The sequence below is a fragment of the Barbatula barbatula genome (genome assembly GCF_947034865.1).
Source record: "Barbatula barbatula genome assembly, chromosome: 22".
NCBI lineage: Eukaryota > Metazoa > Chordata > Actinopteri > Cypriniformes > Nemacheilidae > Barbatula > Barbatula barbatula.
The window spans coordinates 3,162,583-3,180,475 of record NC_136785.1 but is presented as its reverse complement, the minus strand read 5'-3'; the positions used below and the strand labels follow the sequence as shown (position 1 = coordinate 3,180,475).

Sequence of the window (17,893 nt, the reverse complement as noted above, 5' to 3'; positions counted from 1 at the left end):
TCTTCAGGCTCACCATGCCAGGAACCTCTGCACACGTGAGCCTGGAGAGGAACGGAACACGGAAATAACCCGATGGCTCGGACCATTTGACCACGATCTCTTAGGGAAGTTTTGATCCACAAATACAGGATGAGATGTAAGAGACCTTGTGAAATGCAGAGGCGATAAGAGCGGATCAGGTTTTTACGTTCTTGTTGGGTAGAGATTCCACACCGGTATGGACTTGAACTGCAATCTAGGTGGGTGGCATGAAACTGAACCTGCTTGTGGGTCAGACATGAATGTCAGGGAGACGTTTAATTGGACAAAATAGAAATAGGGAGGAGAAAAAATCTGATGGTTGTTGCTTTTGCTCATATTAACTTTTCAAGTATTAAACTTCAATGCCTTGCAATTGTGTGCTATGGACACAATAGATTTTTCTCGTTTGTGCGGTTTGTTGAAGAAAAAAATATTTAAATGCCCTGGGATCAATTCACACATATATTTACCTAGTTTGAATTATATTTTCGATTTGTATTATATTTCGTCATAATCATTTGCTGTATTTTTTTCAGTTGTGCTTCTGATTTGCTATTTTAATTTTGATTATATTTGCTTGCTTAACTCTATAAAGCGATCTTTAGACATTTTCTGTCCGTCTTTGCTGGCAGCGCCGTGGTGAAGACGTGAAGTGCTGCGTTCTTGGAGGAATTTCAAGCTAATAAAGATTTTTTAAATGGGCTGTTCTTGCCTCAGTTTCCTTCTCTGTAGTGTACAATCCGCTCTTGAATCTAGAACTGACACGACAATGTTTTAATGTTCTGCAATGGTTACATTTGTACAATATGGCCCTGTAGAATAAATGCACAGTTAGATCTACAAATTTCTAATCCGGTCATACATCTGGATAATTGTGCATTTCAGCCCACATAATGGAGCCCTTCCAAGCCACTGAGGGTTCATAAAGAAGAACACAGGTCCATCGATGATCTTATTTCCAGGGTTTTCTTTCACAAGGATGTAATGGGCAATACATCTGGCTCCTGGGGCCTTATAAGCAAACTGTATGTCCAGTAGTCCGGTAGAAGTTACACAAGTATACTGTTTTTCCCATGCTTCACAGCTGGGCCAGACAGGAGGGTAGTCTTGTATATTCTGTTCACATTAGATTAGCAGATGTCTCTGTCAGCACCGCTCTGTGTTTGCATCGCCCTGCAGAGACTTATCTCGCATTTCTCTCTGTCAAAGTCAGTTAGACAGAAAATTAGAAATTCCTTCATATAAGACACAATGTCTCACTTCTAAAGAGAGAGAAAGAGAAACGGACCAAAGGCTGTGATTGGTTCAGCAAAACATCTTGCTGCAAGCTCTATATGGAGAAATGGTCTCATGGTTGTCTGTTTACTGTAGGAGAAACATTTGAGTATGAATATGATTCAATTATCATTTATATTATTAATACATTAACGCCTGCAATGGTACAGAAGTTAAGGGTCACTTGACTGAAATGTTTAGATGATTTTAAATGCAATGTTGCAGTTTTTCCACACCCTTGCATGATTACTGAATGCCTTTGCTTTTAAGTTAATCGATTCAGTTATAACAATCGATTAATCGGTCATAGATTAGTTGTTAACATCACTTCAACAAAGGATTAGAACATTTTCTATTTAGTCTCTGAAGCTATAAAAAGCTATTAAAAATACTTGGAAAATGTATTTTTATTATAAACTTTCCTCAGCAATAGTTGAAACGTAGACATCTCAATGAAATAGTTCTTGTGAATCCATAACTGTTGCATAATCCACTTTTTATGTTTTCTCTTCTGATTTTGGTCTATTAAAAACAGCTCTTTTTTGGCCGATAACTAAACTGCAGTGCCAAAAGTATGGAAACAAGAGCTGTAGTACAATGTTCCATTAAGGCATATACAGTACATACTCATTTTTTTCCCTTTTTTAATGTTAGAATGATTCATTTCAAAAGTAAGGAGCCTGTTCACGCTGGATTCAACGCTTCTCCTTTACTTTGAATGGGTGACATCATGCATTGCCGAACTAAATTGTGAGTTCGTCAGCGTCGCCTCACTGGCGTTGCATGCGGCAAGACTCAACTTTTCAAGCGCCAACGCAGGCGTCAGCCAATCAGATCACCTTAATCAAATAACCACAGGTACTAGCCAATTGCGTTCATGCAAGACCGGAGAATAATTGAACTGGCTGTTGTCACTATGACGATCGTGTCGGCCACGTTTCAGACACGCCCTCCGTCAAGCGTTAACGCTGACGCTCGGTGTGATCGGAGCGTTAGGGAACTGCTTCTTCATGTCTTGCAGGAAAGAGATCCGTTCAGGATACAGTGAATGTCAAACTTTGATGAAGGCAGATATCCATTGATGTGATATTCTTCTGTTCTCTCACTTTAACTCTCTTTTATAGCTTATGTCTCTTGTCAAGTCCGTGACATTAAGTTACAGCGTCTGTAACATCACACTTCTAAATTCACATTCGGAGTCAGAGCCAAAAGTCACAAGGTCGTGTAGAGCTCTTGGCTGCTTCTACAGACGGTGTCATGTCACTTTGGCAAACACAGCTGATTGGCCTGTGGCCGCGTATGATGAATGATGTAATACGGTAAAGAAGAATCGCGTGACTTATTTTTCATAACCTGTTTACGAAGTTGATTTTTTTACCTGTTGATTTCATATCTGAGCATATCTTTGCAACAGTGCCAACCCGAATATACTAGCACACCACTTTGTTCTCAAAAAGGACTACACGACTGTTTGTCAAGCAGAAAGTGTGTTATTGTGTTGTATGCTTTTTTTAGAGGGGGTCCCGTGTGTGTGCGCACTTGTTTTTGAGATCTCATCTAGAGGGAGTGAGGTAATGACACTACAGGGTGTTTCCTAAAGCCCAAATCTACAACCGTCAGCATTTTCTCACCGGTCCTATCTAAATCCTATTTTACTGCTGTTGTCAATCCCACAATCCCCTCTGTTCACTCCCGTTTCTGCGTTTTGGCAGCTTGTATGGGCCAGCAGCTTTGCCAGAGCAAACAAGCTCTATCTGGGACGGTGAAGCAGACAGAAGCACTCTAGGCTTTCAATATAAACATTCTTAACTTCATTGTATGATCGCTTTTGGACCGGACGGGGCCTAAGAACTGTCATAATAATCTGATTTGAGCCAGCTGCCTGTCGCTAAGCGTTTTTTTAAGTAATAACAAGGTATACAAAAGTACGATTTAACAACATCATGTTTTTTACCCAGTCTTCTCATCGAAGAATATTAAAATGTTGCTGTTTTGGGTTTGAGATTAAAGCTCAACCTGTGTCTGCTGTGTGAGACCTATAAAAAAGGGGCAGCATGTTTTGTCTCTTGTATACACATAATGAGAAAATACAGATTCATTGCTCCGAGATTTCAGCTGTCAATTGTATGTGCATTAAAATTCCATTTAACTGCCTTCTGCTGTCATTTTGACATTGATAAATGACAAATTACAGATGCTATGTGTAACATCAACATATGCAACACACGTTCACTGTTGTCTCGCTAGTCATTTTTGAGATATTTGTCTCGTATCGATTTGACGTTGTATTTTGGGGCGTCTGGTAGATGGATGGATGTTGTCAGAATGTAGCTCGAGGGCGTACAGAGGAACGTGATCTCTGAAATGGAAATGTTCACGAGCGATGCAGAATGAAACGTTTATGATTGTTTGAATAATGATCTCAGACATTAAGCAACAACACTTGAAAATAGAAATTATATCTTATCCAGCATTTGGAAATCTTTTTTATTTAGAAGTTAGTGAGCACATTTATTTAAATAAATAGTTAAATATTAAATAAATATAATAATATATTCTTTCATATATACATTTAAATTAACACAAATTAGCTAGTTAAAATTTTGCAGGGAACCATTTTTATTATTTTTCTCAAAAATTTATATTTTGCAATATATACATCACATAATCGTCCTGGGGCCTGGCAAAACTGTACGGCTCTCGTAATTTTTGCACGCGGCAATGTTCACTTTTTTTGCACAAGGAAAAGTACTTTTTGCCATGCAGGCCCTGGCAAGAAAGTGTACATCTAACAATATTATATACACATATATATAATATATACAGTATATGTATTATGTATTATGCATTCTGTTTGTGTTGACAAACATGTGTTGTTAAAATGTGTTTTTAAAAATGTTGTCGTAATGTAAACATATAGTCACATTTCTATTTCTGAGTCTGTTTATGTGTCAGTTTACATACAGTGTTAAATTATTATGGTTTGGTTCTTTGTCTGATCAGTTCATAATTTATGATGATCCACTGTCAGTCCTTAGCATTAGATCTCAGATTTATGGCTCGTGAATGTCATCTCAAGGAATACCGCGGTAACAGACACACCATGTGCTGTAACAGGTGTTTAATGTGTTATCCTGTAGATTTTTGCTCTGGGGTTCCTGTAGAAAGTCCCGACTCTTACACGGGGATAATCATCCGTCTTCCTCATGCAACAGTAGTCTCTTCTGATCCCATAAAAGAAGATAATGCAATGGTTTTAACTGTGACTTTGAAATGCACACTTTAAAGGTCCAGTCAGTATCTAGCGGCAAGGTTGCGAATAAAAACACCCCTCTTTCAAAACACTGCGACGGCTGACGGAACATGAGGAATTACACGAACGGGGTATATGTAGAGAGAAATAGCTCATTCTAAGGTAATAAAAACATAACGCTTCATTGTTTAATCTCTTTATACACCTCTGAAGATATAGCTATGTATATTATATTGCATTTCTATCAACAAATCATCCCAAAAATGACACACTGGAACTTTAAAAGTACACGTGTTGGAAACATTTAACCACAATTTGTCTTAGATTTTTCTAGACAAAACGCAAAAGTAAATTGTGCAGAAATAAATCATGCATGCCATTAAAACATTTTCATTGTTTGCTTTCAGTGCTCATGAGATTTGGAGTTGAGTCATGTTTTAAGTATGTATTTCTTCAAAACTGTTGAAATACATTTAAAGTATGGAGCTATAAAATGTAGATTATTTAAGAAAAACAATCTGTATTTGTGTCAATTTAATGCTAAATGTTTAAGTTCATATTGAAATCTTCAATAATATCAACGACTTTCAATAAATTTGGCAAATCTGAGCTCAGATTGTTACATTATTGAGATCTCCTCTGTAGGTTTAATGGAGACGTAGGATATTTCTCACACTTTTTCGGAAAAGCAGCTGACAACAGACATGCTCTCCATAACATCTCATTGAGAATGATATGGAGTCAAAGAGAAATAGTTGAGATTGTTTGGCAGCTTATTTCTGTGAGGTGAGTTTGGACTGCAACAGAAATTCAACCATCACACGTGCAATCCTCTTCAATCAGTCTTCAGGCAAAGATATATAAAGTGGAGAAGATATAGGTTTCACACTCACCTGTTCTAAACGCTGGCCTCCGGCGGTCATGGGTGCATGTGCCAGATTGTTCAATTACCTGTACTCTGTAACCTTGGTGATTTAGAGTGACACGTGGTGATAAATCACTGTGAGACCCAAACCTCCATCTCAACCCTGTTCCCCTGCAGCAGCGTGCAGAGTGTCATCCGTTGGAAATAAAGCCAAACCCTGGAGAGAAAATGGAAAGCGCTGGGGCTTTATTAACATCCCAGCCTAAGAGAGCCGAGGTGAATAAACTCTGGCTTAAGTTGTTTTTCTAAACCACATTTGAGCGTCGCGCTAAACTTACAATCTATACTCGCATTGAACAATAACGCGTATTGCAATCGTACAGAGTTGGGGACCCGAAGTATTCAAATTTGTCATGTATGTCGCCCACACCGCTCGTGAATCTAAAGTTTTCAGCAGTAACTAATACACTTTTGGTGATATATTTAAAGGACAGTGTGTGTAGAGAGTTTGCAAAGAACTGTCAGAATAGGAGAGAATTCATCCGAAGATTGAATTTGCCTCCAGACTGTAAACAATCGGCCAACTTCAGCGATCGCTGATGCACAGCTGCACCGAGACAAAGTCTTATTTCATGTTGGCCAAAAGCTACAAAATAGATGTGGTAAACCTTTTTTATATTCAGTGTGTTACTGGGTTTATGGATATATACATGTAGAATTTGGGTCAGACATACTTTACTTTGGCCAGTTTGGGAGATATTTGAACAATAAAATACTGTATGGTGAGCACAGAAATCTATTCATTTTAAAACAGACTTTCCGAATATTCCAACATCTGCTCCTGGCGCTCTTGTAGCTCAGTTGGTAGAACATTGATTTAGCAGCGCAAAGAAGTCTGAAATCCAAAATCAGTATTATTGAAGATCTAAATATGTGAACATCTCTCATCAAATTTAGTCCGGATTATTTTACCTTTACAATCCGCATTCATTTTACACCTGCAAAATTGTATTTATGTATTTAAAGGTGCTGTGTGTAATTCTTTGGAGGATCTATCGACAGAACTGCAATATAATATACATAACAATGTCTAAAGAGGTGTATAAGAACTTACATAATGAAACGTTATGTTTTTTTTTACATAAGAATTAGTTATTTCTATCTTCATACACCATGGGTCCCCTTGCATTGAATTCACCATGTTGTTTCTACAGTAGCCCTAAATGGACAAACTGCTTTATAGAGCGTGACTCGTAAATACGTTATCTCCTGTGGCAAAAACATGATGACATCTTTGTCCGGTGTCAGCCACCGTAGTGCTTTGAATGGAGTGGAGTGAGTCGTTGGTTGCAATTCGCAAGCTCACCACCAGATGCCGCTAAATTTCAAACACTGGTCCTTTGAATAATTGTCTTATTTGTTTCTGTTTTATTTAACCAAAGCAATTTTAGGAGAGACAAAGTTGACGCTTAAACGAAACCAAAGACTCAATCAAATGTCCTGAACTATGAAGCAGCAATACTAAACAATACTTTTATTCAACTTCATTAGAATTAATGTTGGCGTCTGTCCTGCCAGGTGAGTTTGTATGTCTGCTCTCCAGTGCACTTTAGCATGGCTCCGTGTGCGAGGCGGGATAACTTTCACATACTTACTAAGTTACAGTCATGAACCCTGTGGCCCTGTAACCATACACTGCACACCGTACTCCCTCCCGTAGTTAAGACACATTGAAGTGTACTAAGTGGTGTCATGTTGAAATGTCAGCGCTTGAAAAAATCTTCATGTCATAGTTTATTGTTCTCTTTTAGGGAGGTAATGATTCTGTTTTTTGGATCCGGTAGAGACATATAGAGCCTCCAGACTGACCTTTCACCTTTGCTCTGATTCAGTGGATATCGAATGGGCTAGATGAGGTTCCACTGCCTCTGCAGACAAGCAGAGCTTCACACAATGGCTGATGGGTGGCTTGGGAGATGTGGGCAGAGTCCACCAGTTGATGGTGGAGCAGATAAAATCTCCCACTTTCTCTTCATACCTCTGTGGGGGGTTTTGAAATCAGACCCCAGACGTGCAACAGAGGAGCTGGAGATATGTGACTCATTGTTCAAAGAGTTATCTGCAACCAACCCAAGTGGTTCAAACCTAGAACTCTAGTGGAGTGTTTCATCAAGTTGAAGATAGGTCTTCGTCAGTGCCCTCAGTTTTAACCCGGTGTTATCTTAAACAAACTTTTGAAAGTTCTTCATTGATGTTTTTGGTTACTGGTGATACCAGCGGAGATTGTGGAGTGTGTGTGCTGAACTACTGACTTGTGATGGAAACCTTAAGTCCATTCTGCTCATATTCAGCATTCCCTAAAAAAGTTGAAGCTAAAGGGACTGTGGACGTTGACTAGGTTGGTACATCAGGAATTTTGTCCTATGGATATTAAAGGGACGGTTCACCCAAATATAAAAATATTATTTTAGCATTTACTCGTCCTTGAGTTGTTACACATCTGTTTAAATGTCTTTGTTCTGATGAGCACTGAGAAAGATATTTGGAGGAATGCTTGTCACCAAACAGTTTTTGGCCACTATTAACTACCATAAAAGGAAAAATGGTGGCCAAGAACTGTTTGGTGACAAGCATTCTTCCAAATTTATTTCTCTGTGCTCATCAAAACAGAAATGAATATAAATTTGGAACAACCTGCGGGTTAGTAAATGAGTAAACTGAATTTTTATTTTTGGGTGAACTATCCCTTTAAGAGACATATTTGTCTGATCATGTCTGCTTTTAACTGCTTTCAGGATTTTGAGTTTTTGTCAGAACATGCCAAAGTTCTTTGCACAGAATGCAAGAATTCTTACATTTTCCCAAGTTATGTTAATGAGCTTCGTTTTAATTTTAATGAACAAAGCCTTCTTTGCAATTTTCTGATTTATATAATACTTTTAACCACACTTATTTCATTAACTGACCGGGACATCAATGGCATATGACTATAAATAGCCCAACTGCCTTCATCACGTCAATTACTTTCTCCATTAAAAGGATTTGACTGACAGACTCTCTGGAGAAGGGCCATTTTTCTCTTCTCTTTAAAGAGCTCCCGAGACTCTTAAAACTCCCTATTGTTCACTGTGCAGAGCCAGTGAGAGAGCGGACGGGTGGGTGTACCCATCTACCTCACTCCGACCCCCCTCCCCTTTCTCACTTCTCTCACTATGGAGCATGTCAGCAAAAACCGCAGGCCCGGAGTCTCCCAGAAGGTCGGCTCTCCTTCCAGCTCTTCCCACCTTTAAAGTTTGTTTCGGGATAGGTAGATCGGAATCCCCCTGATCATGGAGGTGGCACATCAGCTGTCTCCGTTTGAGATATCAGAACATCTGTCTGCAGGTAATGCTGCTTTTAAAACGTACAGAACTGTCCCTGAATGCTTTGTGAGTTGTTAGTTGGTTTCGTGCCATTTTAAGTTCATCTTTTTTAGACATTGTTTTTATGGCTTTTGATGGATACAGTAAATGAGTTTAAGTGTCACTTTACTTTCATCTTTAATTGGAGTCCTCATTTATATTCACACGAGATGTGGCAAATAGATGTGAAGTCCATTTTCAATGATCCATTCAAATAAATGTTCACAGATTCTAGACTGGATTTATTTGTAAGAAGTACATTTGGGCCCTTGGTGTCTTTCTGAATAGCATATTATTTATGAGTTTCTCGTACAATTTCACGAACAATTAGTCTCAACCAACATCTGCTTTCTCTCTCTCTCTCATTTTCTGTCGCACATACACAGCCCTACTTTCTGCGTTTCATCACGGCATCCTCAGAAGTTTTGATGGTGAACGTCAGATAGCCTACTTTTATAACAGCATGTATTGTGCAAGTCGCATTGAAGTGTCTGTTGATTCAAGCTTATTAATATGTGCATGAGATTGTCATGAATGTTTCATATACATTTAGGCATTAGGCAGACGCTTTTATCCAAAGCGACTTACATTGCATTTTCCTATACATTTTACATAGGTATCTGCAATCCCCTGGGATCCAACCCACAACCTTGCGTTGTTAAAACAATGCTCTTGCCACTGAGCTATAGGAAAGCTCGAATTGTGGTTAAGAATGCTGATTTTTCTTACAGTAGCTAAGACTTCAAGTTTGGCCAGGATGTATGAAGTACGTTATGTCTATCCTGGGCAAACAATGCTAATGTAATTGTCCCTTTTCCTGCCAAAGTCTGGAGCTTCCTTAGTTTGCAGTGAGCATCTACAGTAAATGAAATATTTGCGGTACTTCTAAACATTGTTTTAAGAGGAACAGAAGAAAGAAACATTATCCGTGTTTCTGCATTGTCCCCAAGCAGCTGTAAGCTATTATTTTTGTAGCTGTTTTATAATAAATCCAACTCGATTTTTATATAAATCTCAGCGAGGTCATGATGGGAACACCAGCGTTGAAATCTAAACATAATGGAGCGTTTGGGGTTGAGGGGGCGTGGCTAAAGAAAGGTATGTGACAGTAATTGGTGAACACTATAACCCTTTGTTTGGTTCCACCTGGTTTGGGTCGACTTATAGCTGCGGTCACTCATTAAAGTTCTTAAGCGTGTATCGGACAGGTGATCTGACCAGAGACACACACACATAGGATGATACATAAAGGACAAATATGTGCACGCATGCCTCCCTGTACCTAAAGAATCAATTTTGTATTATCATACTATAGTCAGAGTCCTGCTGTGTGATGCCAACACAGTCCATAGAGTCTGTAATCTAAAGACGTGTCTGTCTGACGCTATGACCCCTTCATTTCACTGTAGCCCGAGACAGACGTTCAAAGACTTTAATTAGAGGACTATCGAGGAAGACTTGCCTTATCCTTTGATCTTATATTAGCTTAAACATCTATTATCTTTGTCCTCGATATAGTAAACAGTCGTGGGATCCAAAGAGTTATGTGATACCATGTGGGATATCCCCCTCAAAGTAAATATTATTTTGATAGAATACATGGTTACCATTGAATGGTTGTTAATGAGGACGTTTTTGGATGCATAATAGTGCCAACCTGTTAACTATTGCTCAGAATCGATACGCTATACATTACCTTCTTTTAATATGGCATCAAAATTCATTTCTATTGAAATCAAAAAGTGTCAGGGATCTACAAATGAGATTTCTGCTATTCGCTTTGGATAAGTTGAGATGGCCACCTTTGGAGACGTAATCTTGTTTGTTGATCAAATCTAATAAAGAAACATGAGTTTTTTACTTTCTTGCTTTATAGTGTTTGCGTTGTTATCTCATACGGTGTTTTCTCAGTGAGAAGTGTGAGGTTGACAATGCCTTTGATTGGATTTACGGATGGAAACAATGATCCTGTTATCTCAGCATGTGATTGGTGGAGAGTATTGACTGTGATCGCCTTAAATCAACAGCTGACCTAACTGTTCATACCCTCCTTCACCATCATTGGAAAGTGGTCATTTGAGTTTATTATATTTATATATAATAAAAGTTTAAATCGTACAATCAAATACTTGCACGTCAATAGAAGGATTCAGTTCATATCGCTGCTGAAAAAAATCAAGAGACCATTCCATATATTTTAGATCTGTTGTGGTCATAACAATCCAGTGTCTGTTGAATTTCAATAAAATCAAACCTCAGGAATGACATAAAGTCATCCATCAGAATGTAAGCAAAAATGACAGCAAGACATGAAAACTGGGATACAAATCCAAGTTAGTTCTTGAACGTTTCCTAAATACATGTATAAATATTACTGTTGTATTGTGCAAATTATTTTTTTATTTGAAATTTCGGATAAATATTGTTAGCAGTTCGCAGAATGAAACAAACAATTGAGTTTGACCCGAACACATAAATAGTAAATTCAGAAAAGAAAGAAAATAACTTTGAAATGGTTTCTTATTTTTTTCCATTGCACAATTTGTTAGAGCTCTCATAAATTATAATTGATGTATTTATAAATTATTTATAAATTTGATCACTTCCTGAGATCAAATGCACTTTATATTTATATTCCTTAATGAGCTTCTGCATGAATATGTTGCTCTCCAATGACAAGCTTTTGAGATCATAACCTAGTTTAAATACATGATGAAATGTGTTTACTATTGGCCTGTCAAATACGAAATGTAATGAAATTGTTTTGTTTCTGTACTTCGGCTGTAGCTGTGTTTTGCCATGTTGGACCAAAAGCCATGCACAGCTTGGGTTGTAAATCCAATTTGAGAATATTAAACTGTTTGCGAGTAATGGAATGACTTCCTATCTGTCTCTCTTCCGAGACGTCTGTACTTTAAGTATGTTGTAATCTGCGGTTGCAGTGCAGCATAATTGTGAATTGTCTGTTGCAATGTGCAGCGGAGCGATATGATAGCTGTATGATAGCAACAAGAATTGATTCAGTGTGTCAGTGGAGTTGGACGTTCTGCAGGGTAACATCAATCTTTCATGGTGCATTAGCAGTAGGAGATGGTGGAGTAAGTCCATTAGAGCTTGTGAGCGGCGTTGTGAGACATGGAGAGACGGAGATGAGATCATGAGTAAGAGGAATCGAGAGATCATAAGAGATGAAGGATGTGAAATGTGTACGACAATGTGTTTGTTTGTAGTGTAATTGCAGCTTAATATATTGAAACCTGTCACAGATGTTAAGCATTTTGCTTGTAAAGGAACGTGCACACAGCACGCCTGCTCCATCCTGGACATTGTGAAGGAACAAACAGGAAGTGTTGGAGGAAATAAGGTCACTAGGTTTTGTTGCATTTGGAAGCTGAGCTTCGCCTTCCTCTCACAGCTGGAAAGTTACACGAGCCCTGTCTGTGGTGGAAAAGAGAATCGGAGCGAATTGGTTACAGCTCCGCCTGTTTGTGATGCATTAAGAGCACACAAGAGACTCATTCGGGAGGCGCTGTGTGTTTGCATAACAATCTGTTCACACAGCGCAGCCTGGAAATGCCTGGCGACAGCTGCAGAAAGCATGCTTCCTGACAGGCAGTGACATCACAGACCGAATAAAGACCTTCAGTTGATTATGTCAGCGCAGTTGGTTAAACCCGCTCAACGCCACAAGCATGTGCCAGAGACGTAAGCTCTCAGATTTACAATCATACCAACATCTTGAGAATCCCATTTGAATTAATGAGATGACTGAGAGTTGGTCTGGTTCAGCGGTTACTAACCGACTTACTGGAAAGACACATGGCGCACACAGACGTGCTGTTCGTTGAGCAACTGCTTAGGAAAAATCGTGCTTATCGATTTACTCGTGATGGTTTTAAACATTAGTCATTTGAAAAACACTGAAGCAGTTGTTCTGAGGAAGACGGGTGCGACTTTCTGAATGCAGACAACAGGGAAAGGGTTGAGAACGCTTTATAGATGACCAAACACAGTGATTTTTGTCATTCAATAAATCATAATATACAGTAAACAATAGTTTAAATCAATAGCTTAAGCTAATAAAGAACTTTGCCATTTTGTGTAATAAAAGCAAGGCTTTAAATGTCAAATATTGTGCCAAATTAAAATGTAAGAATTACTAACCAGTGTATTGTTGATTGCATTGTAAGGTTTCAAACTTACATTTTATGTATCCGCTGTATGGACATGTCATATTGTAGATATCGATATCCCATTATGTTTCATCTTATCTCCTCCTGCTTTTGCATTGATAAAACATTAGCCATCAATAATAATAAACACATGCACGTGAATCAATATCAAATCTCACATGCAGCTTACAGTGCGGGGACAAATAGGTTAATGTGTGCCTGGGCCAGTGGTCTGTGTGACGTCACGCACCTCAAAGTATACCATCGGTGGAAAGGTGATATAGTAATCGAACAATATTGAGTAGACAAGAGTTATTAATGTATTTACATTTATTAATTTTCTGACAGCTGATGTTAATAATGTGACAAGAACGCGCCTCCTCTTCCGGCGGCATTAAATAACAATACGTACAAAATGTCAAGGAAAGAAACAGAGAAGCGACACCGACCGCGCGTGAGGGGAGGGACTCACGCGCGCACACAACGGATGATCCTATTGTGTGTCGCGCAGCCGGTGCGCGAGGTGCCGGTGCGAGATCCGCGGGGTGTTGGAAACACGAGTGGGGTTTATTTCTGCACTACTTGGAGGTTTTGCGAATGTGACACCAACAGGTTTGTTTGCTGTTTTTTTAATATACAGGTCTGCCGGTGGGATGAACATTTCACATCGCTACTGCGTGAAATAAAACGCCGCGACATGATCATTTGATTCAGTTCGTTATTGTTACCGGAAGAGCAAATGCGGACATTTGATGTTAAGTGTGCATTGGAAGGAGTTAAGGACGCGCTTTGGAGACGTCCCGAGAGACGCGTCTTTAGAAGTCCGACTATTTATAACTTTACGCGGCGTCTTAAAACACGCAGTTCGAAATGTGTCGCGCGAACCAACTATTACAAAAAGTAACCATGGTTTTACCACAGTAACCGTAGTTAAGGTGTTTGTATAGCAACCACAAATTCGCCATCGTCTCACTACGCCACGGTTCAACCATATCTGTTGTTAATCCTCCAAAAGTCCTACTATACTATAATAAAACCATGTTTTTTAAGGCTTAAATGAATGCGCGTGTATTCTGATTTATCTCTTCTTGACAACTAACATTGCAAAAAAAAGAAAATGAATTGGTCTGTTTTAGGATTTGTGTATTTGATGGATTGCGCGGAGCCAACGCGTCTTTACGCGCGTGGATAAACACACTAAGCACGAGAGGAATGTGTCTGTGTTTGTGTCTACGGTTCAATCTCGTGTTGTTTATTACACACGTACACACTATGCACTGCTGGACGTCCGAGCTATACGTTACACCGTGTAAACCTCGTTGCCATGGGTTAAAACACGCTGTCAGAAAGCTCCTTTATATAGAAATGCACTTCTATATGTGGTGTGCGTATAGCTGTGTGAATGTATTGTTGTCAGTGCCAATAAACATCTTGATTTAAATATGAATGGTGGCGTGGAGCCTTTAAAGTCTGATTTTACATTCATGCATTTGTCAGATGCTTTTATCCAAAATAACTAACAGTTTATTCAAGGTTGGCCTATACATTTTATCATTATGTCCCCTGGTATTCAAACCCATGACCTTTCCACTGCTAATGCAATGCTCTACCGGTTGAGCGATGTTATTATGCTGTCGCCAAGTTCATGAACATTTTAGCCTTATTGTACATCACCGCGGTTGATCCGTCCATCATTGTCCTTGCCATGTTCTTGTTCTCAAACTGGCTCAACTTTGCCCCGCTCGTGAAGATTAGGGGTCGTTGAATACTTGACGGGTACAATGGTCTCTCTCTAGTTCCCTGCGTGTGTGAACTGGCACCAGGATCAATGGCGGAGGGCTTGTGAAAAGCTGGTTCATAATGAATCCCCGAGGGCCCATCAGTCACCCGCTGGGACATAGAGAGGCAATCCAGAGCTCGGGAGGACGGACACCGTCTGTGTGCGGTCTGCCTGTTTATTACCTGCTAATGCTGATCTGAGACCTGCAAAGCTGTCTGTTGCTGTGGTTTAAATTACAGTTGGGACCTGATCCTAAAACAGCAGTTACTTTGATCCTCATGGGAAAAATATGAACCTCTCGGGGAGGTTTAATGTTAATGTACAGCCAGGTGAATGGTAGGGAAGGGGAGCGTGCGTTTAAAGGAGAGTGAGGTCATGGATCGTAAGCGAGGGGAGGGTCAAGGGGTCTCTTTAGGTACAATAACGAAAGATAGTCTTCAAGTCTAATATATATCGAACTTTCATTCACTTGATCCACAGACAGTCTTTTCTGACCTCTGCACATGTGTTTGTATCCATGTTTAATGGTGCGTAGCAGATGGTGTGTTTAAAACAGACCCCTGCAGAGAGCAAGACGTACTTAATGCCCTGTGTCGCATGAGTGTGTGCGGGTCGGTACATATGCAATTATGTAGTCTAGGTTGCTGTCATCTCAACCTCCGTTTATCTCCAGCCTCAGGCGGTGGGCTGCAGCTCAACATTCCAGCTTTTGTTTCCCACGTTTCCCTTTGTAAAACAGGTGTGGAATGCCTACAAACACCAGCAAAATGTGAGCGCAGGTCCTTCTGACACAAAGTTTTGGTGTGAATGCTTGTGTTATTGGTGTAGTAGAGGAAAATGCATTGCAATGATATAATATAAAAGTGTCCGGATCCGTAGACTTCATGAAAAGCTGTAAGAATTTGAAAGCATTAAAGGAACAGTTCCCCCATCATTTACTCACTCTTGAGTTGTTCATGATCTGTATACATGTCTTTGTTCCGATGAACACAGAGAAAGATATTTGGAAGAATGCTTGTAACCAAACAGATCTTGGCCACCATTGACCATAGTAGGACAAATGACAATGGTAGTCAAGAGTGACCGAGAACTGTTTGTTTAAAAGCATTCTTCCAAATATCTTTCTCTCTGTTCAGAACATAGAAATGTATATAGATCTGGAACAACTCAAGTGTGAGTAAATGATGGGTCAACTGTTCCTTTAATGCATATCTTTTTTTAATATCAGTCTTTGAGGATGTATTTAATATAATGCATAATTTGTTTGCAAGTGTAGTATTCCCAAAATAAGATGCAACAACTTTTACCTGCAGATTTTTTAATGACTTTTATCGTTGCTGCCCCTCCAACGATTTCCACACACTCCTCTTCTCGACAGTCTATAAATAAATTTTTAATGGCCGCTAGCTGATACCATTCCACCCCAAATCGATGATCAAGACAGTGGCGAACCCCTGGAGAGCTCGTTGCAGAACTGCAGGAATGAATGCGATGAATAATTTAACCTTTCAGACTAATCGTATCTCCATTAACCCCTCAAAACTACACCTCACTGTGGACATATGGTTTTAAAAACGGTTTCTCTCTCTTCATATGGAGGAGGACAGAGGGCTATTCTGCAGAAAAAGATGCATCCTGTATTGATCGGATCCATCGCACCGGTCTCTCTTAATGTGTGTTGTATAAATGATTTCAACAGATCTTTAGGGGACAACACTTAAAGACCCACGGAAGTGCCTTGAAATGCACAGCGTTGTTTGATGCATTGATGTCATTTGGACTGAAACGGGAGGACGTATGGGGGGATTCTCTCTTTTAAAATAGACAATAGCGATGAGGTGACCTCACGGCCTGGAATTTGATGAGAAGCGCATTAAGTGCGGACTGAACATGTTTACATGCGTATCTTCTGATTTCAAGATCATAGTTATACGAGTTATATAAAAATCCTTAAGGCATTTGAAATGTATACACATTAAAAGCAAAAAAACTAAATTTTCTTCAGAAATAAAGTTTCACTTAAAATCGAAAGCGTGATGCCATTAAAAAAATGATTTTAATCCTCACAGATATCGATTCATCTGACCCTTTCTGTGTTGATCGGTCTGGCTAGTGTCTAATAATAATTTCTGTTTCATATCATTTATATTAAATTACACTAATATTTGATTTTATAATAATTGAATGAAATGCAATGATGGTCCTGTATGTAAATTTGATCAAATAAACCTTTTGTTTAATGAGTCGTGTAACTTTGTCGCATTCATGTTCAGCCAAGTAACGGTTCTTCTACTGGTAACCCAAGATAATACTGACTACACATACTTTTACCTGGCTAGCTAATATAATTTACATTTTATTTATTTAGCTTCTTATCAGGAAAAAATTATATACAGGGACTCTTTGCAGATGTGTACTGGAAAGTTACATTTGGGCAGAAACGTTTGTTTCTGTTGTTGCTTTGAAACCGCATCTATACCCTTTCTCTTTACATAGTTATATGTTTGACCTTGTAGACTTGCTCCTTAAAGCACATTTAAAAAGTGTTTTAATCCGGGGCTTTCTCTTAAAGTTCATACATTTGTGTGTTTAATGATTGTTTTTAGTGCTGGATACCACAACATTAAATCACAACTGACTGATTTCTTTTTTCCTCTTTAGGGGGCGACAGGGAGCGAATGACATCCAACCATGAGACGTACCTCCTTATGGCCAGTACACAGAATGACATGGAGGATTGGGTGAAGAGCATCCGCCGGGTCATATGGGCTCCGTTTGGAGGAGGTGAGTTTGAATGACACCTGCCAACCACTTTCTGTCTGAATGTGTTAACTTTGGTTAATGGTTAGAAACCCATAGGTCACTGTTTAACCTCTTGCACACTCGTGATTGCTACATGTTATAGTGCTGATGAAGTACCATACGGTGACCGTTAACACACAATGAGTAATATTCTAACCTTTGCGTTAGCCAAGATTATGCTAAAGAAGATTTTATAGCTTTAATTATAAGAACCGACTGTAGATTTTAAGAGCAGAACTTTTAGTTTACTGATATGGTTCATGTAATTGACTTTGTGAGCGATGTAGATGCTGTTGGTTATCTGTGTAATTGAGTAATCTCATT

The 17,893-nt window shown here is 39.2% G+C and overlaps 1 protein-coding gene across 2 annotated transcripts in view; it reads left to right on the top strand.

Moving 5' to 3' along the window:
* arhgap24 (Rho GTPase activating protein 24) overlaps nucleotides 1–17,893 on the top strand; it is a 70,867-nt gene that overhangs the window by 41,843 nt on the left and 11,131 nt on the right. Inside the window, exons 1-2 of one of the 2 annotated variants that reach the window (XM_079486440.1) lie at nucleotides 13,410–13,599; nucleotides 17,429–17,551. In XM_079486440.1, the coding sequence (XP_079342566.1) occupies nucleotides 17,446–17,551 (106 nt within the window). In that variant the 5' untranslated portion in view covers nucleotides 13,410–13,599; nucleotides 17,429–17,445. Of the gene's footprint in view, nucleotides 1–13,409; nucleotides 13,600–17,428; nucleotides 17,552–17,893 lie in introns of those variants that run through there. The other variant, XM_079486439.1, reaches the window with a different exon arrangement.